The 21,514-nt window shown below is 33.9% G+C and overlaps 1 protein-coding gene across 1 annotated transcript in view; it reads right to left on the bottom strand.

Moving 5' to 3' along the window:
• Positions 1–21,514, bottom strand: part of BRWD3 (bromodomain and WD repeat domain containing 3) — a 100,557-nt gene that overhangs the window by 60,818 nt on the left and 18,225 nt on the right. Inside the window, exons 7-11 of the mRNA XM_084790969.1 lie at positions 9,441–9,601; positions 8,005–8,226; positions 3,440–3,540; positions 2,915–2,985; positions 1,635–1,735 (exon numbers count right to left, since the gene is read on the bottom strand). Of these exons, the coding sequence (XP_084647095.1) occupies positions 1,635–1,735; positions 2,915–2,985; positions 3,440–3,540; positions 8,005–8,226; positions 9,441–9,601 (656 nt within the window). The remainder of the gene's footprint in view (positions 1–1,634; positions 1,736–2,914; positions 2,986–3,439; positions 3,541–8,004; positions 8,227–9,440; positions 9,602–21,514) is intronic.

Here is a 21,514-nt window from a genome sequence, read left to right as displayed (position 1 = left end):
TAATTCTTTCCTACTTATGTGCTTTCTCTTCTCTCAGTGCTCTGTGAACTAAACTATGTTTGTATACACAGTGTAGAGGGGTTTCCTTGGCACGCTAAGATCAAACGGATTTCTTACATTTAGTGCTCTCAGAATGAGATCTTTGAATGTTTCTCACTTTTTCTCTTGCACAAATTAAATAAACTTCCAATATTTAGTATCTAGAATATGAAGCAACAAGGCGAGAGCAAGCTAGATTTGGTTATGTATAAAAGCAGACAGTTCTCAAAGGAAGAAATGCAATTGGTTAATAAATATTTGAAAAGGTACTCAACATTCTGAGCCACCAGGGAAATGCAAATTAAAATTACATTAAGATTCTATCTCACCTCTGAATAGTCAGAATGGCTATGAGAGAGAAAACAAACAAAAATTGGTGGCCAGAATATAAAGAAAGAGCAAGCCCTACACTGCTGACGAAATGTAAAGTGTTAGAGGCACTATGAAAACTAGTATAGAGGTTTCTTGAAAGTTCAAAAGTAGTATTACCGGGCTGGAGAGATGGCTCAGCAGTTAAGAGCACTGACTACTCTTCCAGAGGTCATGAGTTCAATTCCCAGCAACCACATGGTGGCTCACAACCATCTATAATGTGATCTGGTGCATACTGTATACATAATAAATAAATCTTTTTTAAAAAGTAGTATTACCATATGACCCATGGATATGACTCTATTGCATTATTCACACAAATGACTCTAAATCAACCTACCACAGAGATTACTTGCACATTTGTGCTTATTGTTGCATTACTTACAATAACTAGCAAGTGCAACTATCCTACATGTCCAAAACAGATGGATGACTAAAAAAAATTTGTGGTACGTACATATAATAGAATCTTCTCTATGCTTAAAGCAAAACGAAAAATGATATTTGCAGGAAATTGGATATAATGGAGATCATTGTGTTTAGCTAAGTAAACCAGGCAGAGAATGCCAAATATATTTTCTCTCAGATATGTAATCTAGATTGTCATATATTTATGCTTGTGTATATATACATATATTTATGCACATGTATTTGTATGATATGAAAGTAAAAAGAAGCCTATGAGAGAGGAGAAAGAGATTTAAGAGTATGAGAGGAATAAGAGCAGGTAATGGAATCTATGTAAAATGAAATCAAAAGAGGGTTAAGGCGAAAGAAGGAAGAGAGGTGTTCAATAAGAACAAAGTATAAAATCTATGTGTGAAAATGACATATTGAATCTGATTACTTAGTACAATAAAACATCAATAAAAATAAATGAAGATTGCTATTGCCAAGGAAGATTAGATTCTATCGAACCTTTGATGATACTGTGAAAAATATACAAAGGTCAAAAAGCTCAATTCATAAAAGCATTTTCTTATGACTACACTTCAAATGCCTTGTAAGTACACAAAGCCATTTACGTATAGTCAAATAGGGCTTGTCTTATGTACTAAAGCTTTAGTAATTCCAGTATTTCATTTACTTTTGTTACTAAAGAGATATCTTGACTTAAATGTTTTAATATAATCTATATTAAAGAATGGTAAAGACCAGAAAGGACAAGAGAAGGAGATTAAAGTAATAAGACAATAAATACCAGTGCCTTCTTTTGCTCTTACCGTATGTGATTCTAATTCAGCAATTTTCTCTGGGACTTCAGAACCCAAATAGTATATTCTAATAACATGGTCAGTGCTACCTGTTGTAATGAACATACCACCTGGAAGAGTAAAACAAAACAAAACACATAGTACCAAGGCACCCTTTTAGATGTATTTAATCCTTTACTTTGTATTAGTAACAGGCCTTCAAGAAACACAATGTTGTCTTACAAATACCAATGTCATAATAATACTTTAAGGAAAAAGAAATAAAATTCAAGAAACTCAAGAGAATTTTGCCAATTAATACAACTATAATACTAGCTGCTGGGGAGTCTAAGGCAGAAAGATCATAAATTTAAAGCTGACCAGGGCTTCAGAGTGACTTCAAGGACAGCCTGTACAATTTTGTGAGATCTTGCATCAAAATAAGAAAATAAGGGCCAACGAGACAGCTCAGTACATAAAGGTGCTTGCTAGCAAGCCCTATGATCTGAGTTCAATCCTCAAAACTCACATGATGGAGGGAGAAAACTGACTCCCGAACATTGTACTTTGACTCACCCAGATGTGCCATAGCATAAACATAAGCACATATACAACAAATAAATAAATGTCAAAAATTAAAGATATACCATTTTAAGAGGTAAAAATTATAATTAAGTAAAAAGTTAAAAAGAAGATTGTGGATATAGTTCTCAGTGGCTGACTGTTTGCCTAGCATGTGCAAGGCACTAGGTCCAATTCTCAAGTGCTATAAGAGACAGGGAGAAGTACTTAAGACAAACATATCCTTTACCTAACAAAATATATCAACTATACATTAAGCATTGGGTTTTTTATAAAAAACTATACATGTTAAAGCTTTTAAGAATTGACTATATTTTATATAAAATCACTATGTCAAAAACACTGATTATTTATACTTACAGTCATTTTACAACATTTTATATATAAAGCCACAACTATGTATATTTTCTATAAAGTTAAGCTAGAAATTTTGTATTAAATGGGGGAGAGTGGGGTACTATATATTTTGGTTAATGAGTTTTTAGGTTAGGGACTGTTTATTCTTTGCCAAATAAAACAAGCATTATATAAAAATTTATTACATTAAATTAAGAAAAAATATTACTAGGTGCTAATTAGTCAAACAGGTTCCTGTAGCATAACACATGGTTTACATTCTTGGTAGGCTTAACTTCAAGCACATAGACTTTTTCTTCATAAAAAACTTAAATCAGTCTTTTATACATGGATAATTTCAAATACCAAAAGCATTCAATTTTAATACATACCAGAACTGAAAGATGAACAAGATATTTGAACTCCAGGTCTGGATCTCTCTGTAAATTTTACTGGGCGATCTCTAAAGAATAAAGTAAGTGCTTTTTAATTTTAACAGGGTCATCTAATGGGCAAAAATCTTAGCACACTGATGAAATTGATATACTTAGAAGTAATATTATTTTTAAAAAGTTAAAGAACAGAGGCCAATAAAGGCCATTAATATTTATTTTCAGTAAAAGTTTTTAAACCTTATAAATATAATTTTGACATGTTTTACAAATTTATTGGCATATTATTATAAAATGTTCAAATACATCTTATTGCACTTATCTATATGAATTTCATAATCTCAACACTGCTTCTATAAAAATATTTACTCTAAATTCTGTAAATACCAAAACAAGTATGTATGTAAATATATGCAGATGGAATATTTACACATACATACTTCAATACTTGAACTATTATACCAAGATAATGAAGATATACAAGCTTGAGTTTTCACAAAATTCCTAAAATTTACTTAAACTTACCTAAACTTCATTGTTTTTACATGCCATTGCCAGAAACAAATTGTTCCATCAGCACCAGTAGAAGTGAGGTATCTAGTTGTGCCTTTAGTTGATGGACAAAACTTAAAAAGAAGAATTCAAATAAAATATCAAGTTTTCCCATTCAAATTATTTTATGTACAAATACAGCACATAAATCATTTAAGAATTTCAGTATTAGCTGGGTGTGGTGGTGCACGCCTTTAATGCCAGCACTCGGGAGGCAGAGGCAGCCGGATCGCTGTGAGTTCAAGGCCAGCCTAGTCTACATAGTGAGTCCAGGACAGCCAAGGCTACACAGAGAAACCCTGTCTCAAAAAACAAAAACAAACAAACAAAAAAAACCAACCAAACAACAACAAAAAAAGAATTTCAGTCCAGTGAGACAAAATGTCTGAGGTCCAAAGTTTAATTCACAGAATCTGGACAGCAGATGGAGAGAACCATCTAAGTTACCCTGACCTTCACACATGTGTTGTAGTATGTAGCACATACATGCCTGTAGCCCACATGCACACAAATAAACACACACACACACACACACACACACACACACACACACACACACACAAGAATTTCAGTGTCAAGAGTTTTATTGCTTAAATTCCATAGATAAGTGAATAATTAACAAAAATATGTAAATACCAAACTCTACAGAATCTAGTAACTGAGAGGCTGGAGAGATGATAGCTTAGCAGTTAAGAATGCTTGCTGTTCTTCCAGAAGACCTAGTTTTGCCTCCCACTACTCCCTCCCACATTGGGCAGTTCAAAACCTCTTGATACTCCAGCTCCAAGGGATCCAATGTCTTTTTTTTTTTTTTTGCCTCCTCAGGCACTGTTATGCATACATACACAGCATCCCCCTCCCTGCACATATATATACATAATAAAACCAAACATAAAATCTTAGAAATGAAAATAACTGAAGCTAAATAAAATATTTCAGTACTAACTACTATTCTAAATAATTTAACACTTGGGAATATTTTAATGGAGGATGAATTTACAAATGTATTACCATGTTAAATCACAACAAATGTAGAAAATATATATTCATAAGAAAGAATTGTGGATTTCTTTAGATAAAGTTTTGCTATCTAACCCTAGCTGGTTTACGATTCACTATGTGGACAGGCTGGCCCTGCACTTGCCCCAAGCCTACCTCTGTCTCCAGAATGCTGGAATTAAAGGTTTATGTCACCATACCTAGTCAGTTTTGTCTTTTTAAAAGTTAAACCATTTTCAATTGTTTTTGAATAAAGTTAAATATACTAAATCTTTATTAGTATTATTAGTATGAACAGGTTAAGAAAAAATACACTTAAGTTGTCAATTGAAAGAATTACAGCTATCCTAAAGGGACCACAGTCTTTATATTAGTATCCTTCTCAGGTTTTGACTTTTGGTATTTTATATCTCCTCTAGGAAAGAATCATAGAGAAAAGAAGATTTTATTGTCTAAAGAAATTCTAAAACCTTTATCATGCCTATTATATTTAAATTGTTTTCACAATCACATATTGGCATGTTGTTATTAATTACATTATTTAATATGATAAGCAATGTTATAGATTGTTGAAACAATGCATATAATTTATTTTCCTAGTTTCTCTATTTAGTCCTGGCTGTTCTAGAATTTGTTATGTAGACAACGCTGGCCTCAAACTCAGAGATACTCTTGCCTCTCCCTCTTAGGATTAAAGGCAAGAAAGAAGGGACATATATTTCTAACAGAGAAACTGATATACATAGAAAATTGATGAAAACTAAACAGGATAAACAGAACCTTAAATTCTATTATTTAGTGGCAACCACTGTTAATCATTTTACCTCAATTCTATTTATAAAAGAAAGAAAATAAATTGAAAAGATAATATACTGTGAATGAAAGATAGTTAGTAAGTTACAGTAAATAACATAGACTGCCAATGGGTAATTATTACTGAGGATAATTGACACACCGATATGGTTAGGTAACATCTCACAAAACTCAGCTACCCCTAGAAGAAGAGCTACCTGCAAGCAATGTCTATTGAGAAGGAGGAAATCAATTGCCTCTGGGGAAAAACATCATGTTAGGTTATCCAATCCTAAGTGGTCAGCCCTAACTAAATACATATATGAACAACACTAAGTGTACTCAGCAGGTTGTTCTTGCAAATACAGTACACACACACACACACACACACACACACACACACACACACACATAGTAAGAAGATACAGACTGTTAGTACGGTGAATAAAATGGTAAAGTATGAGAGGTAGTCTTCTTGAGAGATTAGATTTGCAAAGAGTACTTATAATGTAAAGGGGAAATTCATGTGAAAATCTTGAGAATTCTCCAGAAAAAGAAAATAGTAGGAGGAAAAAAATCAGAAATTTCAGTATATATGGGGAAGGGGGAGCTAAGAAAGGAAGAAGAGGAAAAGTGGGAGAAGGAATGAAAGAAGGCTAAGAATAAAAAGAAAGACAGTAATTTGTTAGCAGCTAAGAGTGAAAATGAAAAGTAAATAATAGTATATGAGGTCAAGGAAAGCCCAGAGACTGAGAATGTATAGAGTCTTGTGGATCACTGTGAAGGCTTGGAGAATAAACTGTAGAATGGAAGCTCATCAGGGTTCTGAGGGCTAGTGGCATGGCTTCACTTCCAGTTCACAATCATCTGGTTACATTGTAGAACATAGACTAGGACAAAGGAGAGTTAAGAGCAGGAAGATCAATGAGAAGTCTGTTTCAATAATGTAGCCACAGATGTTAGTGGTTTAAACAGCATAGTGTAGATGTAATTCATGAGAATGTTCCAAAGTATATCCTGAATATATTTTTTAGAGTAGAACAAATAATATGATTGACTGACAGATAAGATAAATGGAGTAAGAAAAAGATAAACATTAATTACAATCATGAAACCATCAGAGGTTTAGATGACACTATAGTTAGGATGCTGTGTGCCTCTACAAAAGTCCACATATTAAAGGTTTGGTTTACAAGATAAAAGATGATGGAATCTTTCTGAGGAGGGACATCAGGGGAAGTCTAGGGATTCCTGAGGGTATGCCTTCAAGAGAGTCTACCTTCCTCCAGTGTGCTTATGTGACTTCCTGTGAAATGCTTTAGGCTTTTATGCATACGTCTCAGCCATGATTCATGTTTTTTATTCCAGCATACTTCTGCCTTTATTATTTACAGCATGAAGTCATATAGACAAGGAGTTGTAGAGCTTGCATTATGCCATTCCAACTTTATCTCTGACGCTGTGAGCTAAATTAACCCCTTTTACTTCATAAGTAATATCATAATACTTATAATACTTCATAAGTAATAAATATTCAGACATTTTATTTGTGACAAAAAATTGACTTAAAAATATGGGGAAAGGTTTAGTAGGACTAAATTTGATGTGGGAAGTCGAAATATAATTGGAGCATGTTGAGTTTGAGATACCTAGTAGATATTCATGTAATGATGCTATGTACACAGTTGAATAAGCAAATATATAGCTATAAGATGGGCCCAAGATGAGGATGTTTGAGTTATCAGATTAATTAGCCTACAGATGAAATTCAAACACACAAGGTCAAAATATATCTTTAAGGGCAAGAGCAAGATTTTTCAAAATCCAAGGCTATATAGTATATCATGCCTCAAAACAAACCACACAATAATGTCAACTAATCAAATTTTTGATTAAAATTTCATTCAATACAGAATCAGCACACTGTCTGCTAGATCCTTATAAATAGATGATAGGTATTAAAATAGAACATAATAAATGTAAGTAATGACTTTTTTCAAAAGTATTCTCTTTTATCTACATGTAAATGTGTAATAATAATTTTTGGGTTTTTCCTAAAAAAAAAAAAAACAGAATGGTAAAAATAAAACTAGCTTAGTTTGGTTAAGTGCAAAGGCTTTTGCGATAAAGGACTTTCACCACCAAGATCTGGTCAAAATGTTATATTGACAATATATTTTATACCAAAATGAAACAAACAAACAAACAAAAAACACTGAAACTAAAAATATAAAATCTTCTTCCTTATATTAAAACTCCATGCACACACACATATCCAAAATTTGGTATATATCTTGAATTAAATAATAACAGAGTATGCAAATATTCATGTTAGAACCTGTTTATATCTGATTAACAGGCATTAACTAGTATACAAGCAGGCATTTACAATTTTAATTACTTCTTCAGAAATACACATAAGATAAATATGGTGTTTCATGCTGGATTTGAAGAACTTTCTTTATCATGTTTTTTTATATATTTCTAACAGCATATGTTCATATAAAAAGAAGAAAATTTGAGATGTAATATGAATAAATTAATAAAATATATTTTTTAAAAAAGAAAAAATTAAAAATATTTGTCTGCAAAAGAGAAGCAAAACTCTCTAAGTGCATTCTTCTGTTGCCATTCATTGTGCTATTACCCATATACTAAATATTCATTTAAAATATAATATATCCATAATACAAATGAGAAAATTCTCAGCTTTACTAATACATCAGAGATCTTATCATTGTTCTCACCTGTATGGAAGTAATAGAAGCTGAATGTCCCTGAAGGACAGCAACTGGTGCACAAGTTCGAAGACACCATACCCTCACAACTTTATCACAGCTGCCTGCAGCAATGAGAGTATTTTCATAGTTAACAGCCATGTCGGAAATTTCAGCGGAGTGCCCTCGCAGTGTAGCAAGGAGGCGTCCATCATCTGTAGCCCAGATTTTCACCAAACAGTCATCTGAACCCTACAAGGACAAAAAAAGACAGAAGATTTATAATGAAACAGAAATTTGCCATTTAAATCCAGACGGGGGAAAAAACATTACAAAGGAAAGATTTTATTAAGGAAAAATATAATGTGGACTCATTAGCAAATATAAGCATTGCTTCAATGACAGAACTGAGAATTATCCAAACTAACAATGACATTTGTGGCAAAGTATTCAAAACTAATGATCCTAAAAACATTTTAAATATTTTATGCTTATACTTAAGTGATTAGCCATTAAGCATTTCTGCCATTGCTTCCTTCTATATTCCTAACAGCCTTGGCTTAATTGTCTAAATAGTTTTCCTACAAATATTTCAAAATTTAGTCTATACTCTACATTGATTTCTCTGGAAACTTGAGGCCATTAACAATCCCTAGTGAAAATCTTTATGCTACACTTCCCTTTAAGAATTCCAAATGAGCTTTAAATATAGTAAAATGAATTCTATTCTAATATGGTAAAAATAATTACCTATTTATTAAATGACGACATACAGCATTGTTATGTCATCAAAGTTAGTGTGATATAAGTGATCAGTGGAAGAGCTAGTACAATCCAAGGAGGTATCACTTCTGAAGATATAAGGCACTTTCTTTATCATACGATATAAATAGAACATTGAAATACTATTTCTCTCACCTCTATGTTAACAGGAATGAAACAATCACATCAGTATTTTCTAGACATATTAGTATGCTGTAGATTTACTCAAAAGCAAATAATGATTAAGTAAAACTTAAAATTAGGAAATTAAGAAAATAACCAGCATTAAAATCAAAGATATATTATATAATTAATGTACATGTAATCTTCATTCATGTATTCATCAACTATTCAATCCTGAAGGTGGTGTAATTACTAAAACCAAACCTGAAGCAATATACAGGGAAAATGTCTTTTAAGAAAAGCATGTGGAATAGGATAAAACTGAGTATATTTGTTTCACACACACTAAACATCTTGAGTTGAGATGGGCTACTGAATTAAATTTCTCAAAAGATAGTGGCTATCATAGCTCACCCTTCATTTATATAAAATGAGAAATTATTTTTAATTTCAAAAAACCTTTCATACATTAGTAAGTCCAAATAGAGTAAGTTACTTATAAAACATAATACAATGGCTGGCATGGAGTCTTGCTTCAGTTGTAAATGTATAATGTTACATATCATTAATTTTTAACTCACTGTAAAAATTCGCCTCCCACTTCGATCAAATGCTACACAGTAGACAGAAGATAAGTGCCCCAGAATTCTCTTATGCATCTTAATGTGCTGGTAAGCAGATGAGGGGAAAACATGGCTGAAGCGACTACATCCGGTTAATTGCCTGGCTGAGGTGATATTCACTGCAAATAAAACGAAATAAGAAAATGCATCCTAAAATCAAAAAGTGAAATTTATTTTATGCTATTATGACTATTAAAATAAGACAAAATAGGCTATACCTGACATACTAATCCTACACAATGAGAGGCCTACATTCCCTTATGCATTTCCATATTTTGTAAATTCAAGAGTACTAACAATACTGTTCTCTTAGGTCTCAGGAGTCTGATACTCTATTTGGCTCCCTACAGTTTCTCAAGCACATTCTCTTCTTCCCTTTCTATGATGCTACATAGGTGTTAAGGAGAAAAGGAAACCCCCTTTGAGATTTGTCTATCAGTTCTCATCTTTTGGATTCTAACTATAGAGTTTCTTCAACTAGGTTTTTATCATTGAACTTTTGAGGCTTTATATCCTATGAAATCATTTTAGACCCTGGTGGTTCCCACTCTCCCAACTCTCCCTCTCTCTCTCTCTCTCTCTCTCTCTCTCTCTCTCTCTCTCTCTCTCTCACACACACACACACACACACACACACACACACAGAGACACACACACACAAATAAATAAATAAATAAATAAATAAATAAATACTTCAGCATGTCACAAACAAAACAAAAGTACAAACACTGCACAAAACATGAAAATATGAGAGGGAGTTGTTGGAAAGTGAAAACAGTCAAACATACATTATTTCATACAACATACAAGGATGATATCATCAAATAGAAACCTTACAGGCACAGACCACCACTATTAACTTGATCTTTTATACTGTTCTTCTAATCACTTTTTCTTTATTTCTGTTCTTTATTATTTCCTCTCCTCTTTATTCTTATGTTCTTTCAGTTGCCTGAGGTGTACCAGGCTGTGTTTTGGATAGAACATATTGCTATCATCTTCTCTCCAGATGACATTTGCAGTACATGGTAAGTTTGATATGATTTCTCCACTTACAAATAGAATATTTCTTACAGAAAACTGCTTAGAGTAGTAAATGCTTACAATTTCAGATTGGGGGTAATTTTGGATCATTTGTATATAAATTATAAGATATCCTGGGGATGAAACTCAAGTCTAATAAAAAATTAATTTGTTTTGAATACACCCAACACATATATACTTAATATTATATACAATATTTTAATGTGGATGCAATTTTTCTCTTCAAAGAATTTTTAAGTTAAAGTCTATTTTGTCTAACATGGTTACCCCTATTCTGTTTCAGTTTTTATTTGCATGGAATCAATTTTATGATACTATATGTCATTGGAGGTATTGTGAATGATCTGAAAACAGTATATAGTTAATCTTTTTATATGGTCATCTACTTGATAACAAAAATAATCATAAAATTCAAAATAATTCATAGAATCCAGTCAATCACTGTGAAAATTTCAATGACATCTTTCCATAGAAGTCAAAATAATCCTAAATCCAAATGGAAATATAAAATGTCCAAATATTCAAAGGATTTTAGAGCAGAAAGAACAAAGCATAAAGCATCATATTCCCTGACTGCAAAATACATAATAAAGCTACTGTAAACAGAACAGTATGGTTCTACCATAGAAACAATATAATGATCAACAAAAAGAATAGGCTGTCCAATAATAAGGATTTAAAATAAATTGACACTCAATAAATGTTTAAAGAACACACAACAGGGAAAGGATAAATATATCACTAAATGCCATTGGGAAAAGAGGATACCCACATGCAAAAAAAATTTGGTATGAGACATACCAAATACAAACATCAACTTAACATGGGTAAAAGAGTTATATATAAGCCCCAAAACTCTAAAGCTACTAAAACTATTTTGTATAATACTTCAAAAACACATTCAACAAAAAAATTAAGAACAAATGAGATTTTATGAAACTAAAAAACTCTAAAGCATGGGCAGCAATAGAATGAATCCACAGATTAAGAGAAAGTATGTGCAAATCACATATCTGATGAGGCTAGTATCCAAATTACATAAGGATTATAAGGAATTCAAAGAACTCAACAACAGAACTCTGGTAATGAACCTGAAAAGACATCTCTCAAATGAAGACATAAAAAATAGCAGCAAGAAAAAATGTTCTGGGCTGTATGATAAAAGTGCTTGCTGCCAAGCTTAAGGAGCTGAGTTCAATCCCCAGAATTTACACACTAAAAATAAAGCACTGATGCCTGAAAATTGTCCTCTGACTGATATACATAATGAACACATACATACACACACACACACACACAAAGTGTTAAGAATATATGTTAAGAGTAAAAATGTAAATTATATTATCACTTTCCCAAATAGTATAGAGGTGCCTTAAAAAAAAAAGTACCATATAATCCAACTATCTTACCTCTAGAAATTCATTTGAAAGAAATGATAGTTATGATGAAAAAATATATGGACATTATATATGGAAGATGCCTAGGCATCAACAGATGAATAGACAAAAAGTGTACATATATACAATGAAATACCATATATGGGTGGAACTGAAGGACAGTGTGGTAAATGAAGTAAGATGCACACACAAAAAAGATAAAGTATGATCATATTCATGTAAAAATCTAAAGAATTAGATATAATAGAGATTTGAGGGTGGGACATGGAAAATATTTAAGTATATTATATACATATATGAAAATGTTTTTATGAATCCCTGAACTATATGCAATGAATAGATACCAATATAAATAAGAGTAAATAATACTATAGAACCTAGTAACAAAAAAGGAAATAAAACTAGTTTTGGTTCTTTCTTAGTAAGTATATGAAAGTTTCTAATGATTCCCTTTTTTGTTTCTAAGAATACAAACCAATCATTTGTTGCATAGACCTGTCTAAAACATTGTCTAGAGTAACAGTTAAATTTGCCACTTTATAGTTTCTAAAACTTTTCCCTCCCTTTTGCTCACTTGCCCATTGACTCATTTCTAATCTTGTCTAATTTGTCTTCACAAACAGTATCTGCCCCTAGGTGCAGTGGTGCATGCCTTTAATCCCAGTACTCGAGATACAGAGGTAAGCCAACCTGTATTGAGTTAGAGGCCTTCCTGGTCTACAGAGCAAGTTCCAGGACAGCCAGGGCTACAGAGAACCTCTGTGATTATAAAGAAAAAGATTACAAAAATACTCAGGATATTGAAAGAGATTTTAAAATGTAAATATGCCTTAAGCATATTGTTAAATGTCCATAATACACAAAACAATCTGCTTAAATAAAATTCCTAATAACATAATAATAATCTTCATAGGACTAGAAGAAAGTGGCAAAATTGTATGAATCCACAAACTCCAAATAATCAAACACATCATCAACAAAAGGACAAAGTGTGATTTCAAAATATATTCCAAAGCTACAATAATCAAAACATAGCATTGTCATAAAGGCACACAGAATACAACAGAATTGCAATGAACAGATTTTTAACCCAAAAACCACAGTAAATAAAAGTAACAGTAAGACAAATTATTATATTAAACTTAAGTTTCTGCACAACAAAAAACTAACTGACAAAAACAACCTACAGATTGGGAGAAAATATTTTAAAGCTATTCATATGACACAGGAGTGATATAGACAGCCTATACGAACATCTAAAAACTCAACAGAAAACAAACACAATGAAAAAAGCAACAGAACTAAATAGACCGTTCTGAAAAGATTGCAAACAAATGGTTAAAATAGATATACAACAAAACTGACAATATCACAAATTATGACTGAAGTGCAAACCAAGTAATCACCTTAGCCCAGTTAGAATGGCTATTATTGAGCCTAGGAGATGACTCAGCAGGTATGGTGCTTACTGTGCAATCCTAATGACCTGAGTTCAACGCCCAAACCCATATTTTTAAAAAGCCAGATGTGATGTGGTGGTACATATCTGTAATCCCACCATTCATTCAGTGAGTCCTCAGAACCCAAGAAAGATGATACACAATGAATTGACCACAGCTATAATCCCAGCACTCTTACGGCAAGACAGAAAGTGCAAAGAGAAGAATCCAGGAAAGCAAGCGGGCCAGCTAGCCTAAGATACTCTTACTTAACAACTTGAATCCATTGTAGAAAGAGCTCCCTGTGTACATCATAGCATCTGAATATGCACACACACCAAACAGATGTTTAAAAAAATGGGGTGGAAGTGTACTTATCTAGCATGTGAGAGGCTCTGAGTTTAATAACAGCAATAAAAATAAAACTGTATCTGTATCAATACACATAGATGGTTTTCCTGTCATTATTCCCTAACCAATTAAAATAACTATATATCATTTAATTGTAAGAATTATTAGTAATATAAAGGCAATTTTAAGTATATGAAACAAGGTATGTAAGCAATATTCGAATATTATTTATTTTACTTTGGCTTCTATAATTCTGGTGATTAAATCCAGGGCCTTTCACATACTAGTAAAAATCTCTATCACTAATTTATAACCATAATACCTCTATGTCATACAGGGACTTTGAGCATCCATTAGTTTAGGTATCACTGGAGAAGGGTCCCAAAACCAATGCTCTGTGATCCTAAGTGACCAACTGCTGTAGAAGATTAATCATTGACAAGGCTTAGAGTTAGGGTTAGGCAGAAGAAGTGGGCCTGTGCCCAGTGGGGTGGTGCATGCCTTTAATCCCAGCAGTTGGGAAACAGAAGGAGGGGGATCTCAGTGTGTTCTCGGCCAGCTTGGTCAACAAAGCCAGGGCTGCACAAAGAAAATAAGAAAACAAAGATCCCTTGTGGAGATGAAAATTCTTCAACAACAGTAGGGGTAGATATATAAGTGATAAACGGTACAGAACTTTAATTTGCTTACACATATACATAAACATGTACAAGTACAAAGGAAGCCATTTGACATTATCACAGGCAATCTCTCTAGTTTTCCACTAAACTCCCAGTTTACTATCCTGATTTCCTTTCCCTCTGGCTACTCCTTCAGCTTCTGCAATTTCAACTCATCATTATCCTACTTAACACTGAAGGCAGTCTAAAATAACTTCCCTTTTCAGAAAGTCTATCTTCAAAGAGATAAAGGCGATACACAAGAAGGAGAGGAACTGGCAGTGGCAGTGCTCACCTTTAATGCCAGCACTTGGCAGGTAGAGCTGACTTGAGGCCAGCCTGGTCTACAGAACTAGTTCCAGGACAGCCAGGGCTACACAGAGAAATCCTGACTCAAACAAACATGAAAGAAAGGTTTCCTGATTTTACTTTCCACTTTTTAAAAGCTGCCTATTTGATAACATTACAGAATATATAAGTACGGGGAGCCTAATTTGCCATAATTTTAACAATAAAAAGACTATATTATATATCTCAATCTCACCTCCATCTGTCAGAAAATTAACACAATTAGCAGAGACCCTGGCTTCTGCTAAATTGACTTCTACTGGGAAGCGCACCCAAAGAGTACCAAAGACTATTACTCCACAAAGACCACAGCAGAGCTGCTAGACCACTAACTAGTATATTCATTTTTTATTATAGTAAAAGTAGTTTATATTAAAATTTTTCCCACAGGTATGAGACACTGAGTTGTCAATTACAAAATGTTTCTAGCCCAGCTCCCAAAAGATTTTCAACTCAACAGATTAAAAACACCTAAAAATGTCCTCAAAGTAACAAAGTAACAGTAATGAGCAATCTTACAAATCTTTTAAAAAGATTTATAAGACTCCATTTTAAAATAGTCAAAAGCTGGGCTGGAGACTTGGCTCAGCAGTTAAGAGCACTGCCTGGTTTTCCAGAGGATAGGGGTTCATTTCCCAGCACCCATATAGCAGCTCACAACTCTGTGCAGCTGCAGCTCCAGGAAGTCTGACACCCTCCCACAAACATAAATACCCACAAAACACCAATGCATGTGAAATAAAAAATAAATTTTAACAAGGAAAGAACTCAGGGAACTCACCAATGGTGATTTTACAAAAAAGAAAAAAAGAATGGTCAAAAAGTTATTCAGGACTGAAAGAGTCAAACAGTCAGAACTGAAAAGTTAAACAAAATCCCTACAATTAATCAGACTTGGGAGGACAGACACAGATAAAGCCTGCTGCACCGTTTAAAGAAAACATAGCTTTACCTAAGGCTATATACAGCGTTTGTAAAATATCAATAATGAACTCCCCACTCCTTGACTATTACTGTCCTTGCCAGTGGTGGGCCCAGACCTAGTTGCCATTTTCATTTACTCCAAGAGAGAAATATCCAACTCCTAAACTGCTTTTGCTTAATAATAACACCCAATCACTTGATAATTCTCCCATTTCCTAATCTACCTCAGAAACAGACACCAATCTGGAACTGATCTGGCTTCCTTTACATGCTCCTGAAAATTCTTTAATGTAACCCAAATATTATAGACCTGCCCCATCACTTAAAGGCCTTTTGTGGTTCCAGGAGCCTATTCCCTTCCCTCTCTGAAGCAAGCCATCTATCTAATCTAACACTTGGTGCTCTTTACTTAGTACCCTTTAAATAGGAAACTGAGCGGGAGTTACCCTATATAGTCAGCAGTTTTGAATGACAAAGCTCCTCCCCAAAACAAACCTCTAAGAAAGAAGGACACCTCACTGAATCCTGGTACTTATTATTTTAGGAAAAGTTTGCATCTGCTGGGAGAGAATTTATTATCAAACTAGCACCAAAATCACATAAAACAGAAGAGTACGAAGTGGTGATGAGATCCGATTTTTTTCACGTGAGTTAGATAACTCTTAAGCAACTTCATGCGCCCTCGAAATATATGGTAATAGCTCATAACTCCTTGTATAGTTTCCTAATTTTTAAATTTTAGATGCTTTTAAATGATATAAAAATACAACGCTTCCGGGCTGGAGAGATGGCTCAGCGGTTAAGAGCACTGATTGCTCTTCCAGAGATGATGAGTTCAATTCCCAGCAACCACATGGTGGCTCACAACTGTCTATAATGTGATCTGATGCCCTTTTCAGCACTGTACGCATAACAATAAATAAATATTTATTTAAAAAAATACAATGCTTCCAATTTTCCTAAATGACACTGAAAGACAAACCATTTTTTTCTCTTTTATAAAAATGTCACTTGGCTAGTGTTCATTTTATTTTTACTTTAACCAGAAAAGAGAACATATTTGCATCCTTTTAACTGTTAAGCACAACAGTTTCTATTAATACAAAGGACAGTAATAGACTAAGAAACTGCCCTATCAAACCCCCTGGAAAGGCTGGTGAGATGTCAAAGCAAGTAAAGGCTCTTGCCATCAAGCCTGATTCACTCACTGAGTCCAATGCCAAAGATCCATATGGTGGAAGTTAGTCTCCGCTCTCCTCCACAGGTGTCCCAGGGTGTGTATGTGGTGGTGGGGGCGGTATGGGTGGGCGCACACACACTCACGCACACACTGGAATCATCACAATCTCCAACCTACCCTAGGCTACAAAGTGTGTCTCTCTCTCAAAAGGTTAAAAGCAAAACAAAACACACACCAAAAAAACCCTAGAAACGATAAGCTGCTGCTGTAGTTCAGTGACAGAGCAATGTGTAACATGCATAAGGCCCCAAGTCTCATTTAGAGTGTTGGGAAAAAACAAATTAAAAAACCAAAACAAACAACAAGAACAAAGAAAACACAAAAGATTCAGCATCAGCTCTACGTGGCAAAAAGTATGAAGCCTGAATAAATGTTTCTGAGAAAAGCTTTAACAAGGCAAATTAAAATCCATTCAATATGAAAGGTACTAGGAAAAGGAATAAAAATAAATTGGAATGAAATCTGGAAAGTATAGTAAATATATAAAACTACAGAATAATTTCTTTCATGAATTTAATGTTACGGTGGATCAAATTATGTCTGTAAAATCTTAATCAGTCATCCTAAAAGTTTATAGTTTTCAAAGCAGATGCCAATTCCATCCCACAGTTCTCCTCTGTAGCAGAAATTAGATAATACTAGTTAGTATAATAGGCTTACTAGTTAATGGCCATAGAATCTATTATTGCTTAGATAATGCCAAGTTACTGCTATAAATAAATAAACTAATCACCATTTCCACTTTTCCTCAGCCTTTTAGTCAGACTCTCTGCAATTTCTTTAATGTACTTTAACTGTGACTATAAATATCTCATATTGTTTTGTTTCCGTTTTATAAGACAGGGTCTCTATGTAGGCCTGACTGTCTTAGAACTTCATTGTTTTCTGTTTTTTGTGCTTTAGAACTTCATTATCTTTGTGTGTGTGTGTGTGTGTGTGTGTGTGTGTGTGTGTGTGTGTGTGTGTGTGTGTGTGTTTCATTTCGGTTTTCCATGACAGGGTTTCTCTGTGTAACAGACCTAGGTGTCCTCACTCTGTAGACCAGGCTGGCCTCAAACTCAGAGATCCACCTGCCTCTCTGCCTCTTGAGTATTGGGATTAAGGCAAACACCACTACTGTCTGTCTGTCTTGGGAACCTCTAAATCAGTGTTTCCCAACCTTTGGGTCGTGATCCCTTTGGAGGTTGCATAGCAAATAACCTGCATATCTGATATTTACACTATGATTCATAACCGTAGCAAAGAAAATAATTGTATGTTTGAGGGTCACCACAACATGTGGAACTACACTGATGGGTGGCAGCATTAGGAAAGCTGAGAACCACTGCTCTAAATAGACCAAGCAGGTCCTGAACTCAGAGCTCCTCCTGTCTATGCCTCCCCATTGAAGACCTATCCCAGCACAACCAGCATGCATTTGCATTTTCCTTCTTAGCTTCTTAATCCTCCTCTAAACCTTTCAACCTGATTTTGTTATTAAACCCAGAAGTTTTAGAATACTTTTATCCAATTTAGCAAATGTGACACTTGTTTTACAGCTTCCTTTGTTAAACTCTAAAGTTCTATTTCTGTAAGGCACTTAATTAAATGTGTAGTACAAAAATAAAAGGACTAAAATATTTTGTACAAGTGTATAAGAAAAAAATGTTCAAAACAGAATTAAACAAAAACGATTTTATATGATGAAAATGAGCATAAAAACTATTTTTTTTCAAAGATACTAAAATTTGTATGTTGTCTTTAGGGATGTATATATACATGTCACAACAATTAATGGAAAAATAGGCCATGAATTTGAAAGAGAGGAAGGAGGCATATGGAAGGGTTGAGGGAGGAAAGGGGGAAATGGTGTAATAATATAATCTCAAAAAAAAGTTTAAAAAGGTACTAAAATTACTAATCTTAATATGACTGTAATACTGATTCCAGAATGTATGTAAAGGGCTAGAATCTCAGCTGTATAAACAATGAATTTAAAATGGGTGTTTCAGTTTCCACATGGCAGTAATTATAGCACTTCCATCCATGTAATATTTAGTAAGCACTCAATGTAGCACATAAAAAAGACTGAGGGTATACTTCAGTTGTAATTACTTGCAGGTGTGACAAATATCTCTTCCTCTTCTCCAGATACATAAAAGCATCTGGCTATATGCACAACTGTCTAAGTACAAATAGGAGGACAAGTAAATGGAGGGAGCACCCAACAAAAACAAAGTCTGGCAAAAAATGTTCCAAAGACAAGAGATAGGAACTATAGAAAATTAGGGAAGAATGATAAATAGTTTATTTCTGACAGAAACTTAGTCATCAACTCAAGATAAAAACAGTCTAGCTGAAAGTACTTTCTTCAAATCTATATTTATATACTAAAAAGAAGCAGATTTCCCACCTCCAAGTGAGTTGTCATTAACTATGACACATGCAATGGCCAGTAAGTCAAGAAACAATCAATGCTAAATGGAAGCCTGCGTCAACTTGTAAATAATAATTTGACTTTAGAATTAATGCAAGCCTCCTAAGGTGTACACAATGTAAATTAAAGGCATGCTTTGTAAATTACAGCATCTAGCTATAAGTTAATAGGACTGGAGATAAAAGTGAAAAACATTTAAAAATAGAATCTTAATGCATCACGCCTTTGACTCAGCATAGAAATACAAAAGCATGCATATTTTTTCTTTTAGAACAGTGTCAGTATGTAACTAAATGAGTTAAGTCACACTCTTGCCCTACTAAGGAGAACTGTATGACAATTGTTTTGATATGAAAATGGGAGAATTTCTAAACTTTTTGCCATGATGGATAATAATTACTAGCACTTGCAAGTCACATTGAACTTTATTTTATTTATTTTATTTATTGCATATGAGTGCTTTATCTGCAGAAGAGGGTATCAGATTACAGTACAGATGGTTGTGAGCCACCATGTGGTTGCTGGAAATTGAACTCAGGACCTCTGGAAGAACAAGTGGCGCTCTTAACCTCTGAGCCATCTCTCCAGCCCCAGTCATATTGAACTTTTAATATTATTTCTCTAAATACAAACTAGCCCAGCAGATCTGTGTTTGCATGAAAATTTAGTTAAGTCTTAACTATCAGTTTCCATAACAAACATTAATCTTTATAAGGATGAAGAATTAACAACATTTAGTGGTAATAGGTTAAGAACCCAAGCAACACCACAAATATTCCATATGTCCCTGTATTGGGGGTTCTTTTAAATTTCTTCCTGATTTAACCCTGTCACAATGAAAACCCAGTTGGATTACACAAGCATCCAGCTAATGAAATAGCACAACTGGAGTGTAAAAAAAAATATAAACCTTATTGCCATCTCTTTTTCAAGATTTCTTTTTATTTTCATGGATGTTTTTCTATATGTATGTTTGTGCTACATAAGTATGCCTGGTACCTATGAAGGCCAGAGAAGTGTGTTGCATCCCTTGCAACTAGAGTTATAATGGCGGTGAACTGCCATGTCGGTGCAGGGAACCAAACCCAGATCTTCTTCAAGAGCACCAAATACTCTTAAACGTTGAGCCATCTCTCCAGCCCCTATAGTCATATTTTGCTCTTTCACTAGAGAAATTTAGAAATGCACGCTTGATTAATGTAAACACACACACAGTGTTATAATAGTATGAAAAATGTTATCTTGGCATTAACTCTCAAATTCCTTCAACATGCTCCCTCACTTCCTATTTCATTAAATTACTAAGCTTCGTTACTCATTAACTGCATTAGAATAAACAGTGTGGCATGCTTTAGAGTACAGGTGAGATTAGAATTTTTATTTTTTTAAATGTACTTATGTGTATGGGCATTTGTTCTGATGTGCATGATATTAAGGCCTGGTGTCCACAAGCCTGAAGATGTTGTCAGAGCCTCTGGAACTGAAGCTGTCATGTGGTGCTATGAATTGAACCTGGGTCGTTTTAAAAGAACAAGTACTTTTAACCACTGAGACACCTATAGTCCTCCAGCAGCCTGGTATACCTACAATCTCAGCACTTAGGAGATGGGAATAAGAGGATCAAGGATTCAAGGTTTCTCAGCACATTTTTAAGTTCTTTATTTTTGTGTGCAGAAAACACTTCATAGTTTGATCTCTAAAGATCATATACCAATTCTTTGTTTTATTCTTAGAATTTCTTGGAGTATACTTTTATCATCTTCTTTTTTAAAAATTAAGTTTTACAGCATTGTTTTGGCAAATCAAGGCAATTCTGGCCTTGAAGGTAGAGAGATGTCTCAATGGTATGAACTGTACTGCATTTGGCAAAAACACTGCTGTAAAACTTTCATTTCAAAAAAAGAATATGGAGCCGAGTGTGGTGGCGCACGCCTTTAAAATCTGCAGCATCACATAAAGCAAGTAATAGTGGGATATAGATGTAATCCCAGCTCATAGGATGGAATGAGAAGAATCATCCCATCAGGAACAGAAGTCATCATCTGGTACACAGTGAGGTCATGCCTACTCTGGATTACATGAGACCCTGCATCAAAAAGTACACCCTAATGGTTGGGACTATAGTCCAATGATAAAATATGTGCACATAAATTACTGATAAAATTCCAAACATAATTAAAATTGGGACATATCCATTTATGATCTTTTAAAAAT

This window comes from Acomys minous (assembly GCF_964271855.1).
Source record: "Acomys minous genome assembly, chromosome: 7".
Lineage (NCBI taxonomy): Eukaryota > Metazoa > Chordata > Mammalia > Rodentia > Muridae > Acomys > Acomys minous.
Note: the sequence above shows the minus strand (reverse complement) of the source record. Positions and strands in the feature narration are given on the sequence as shown.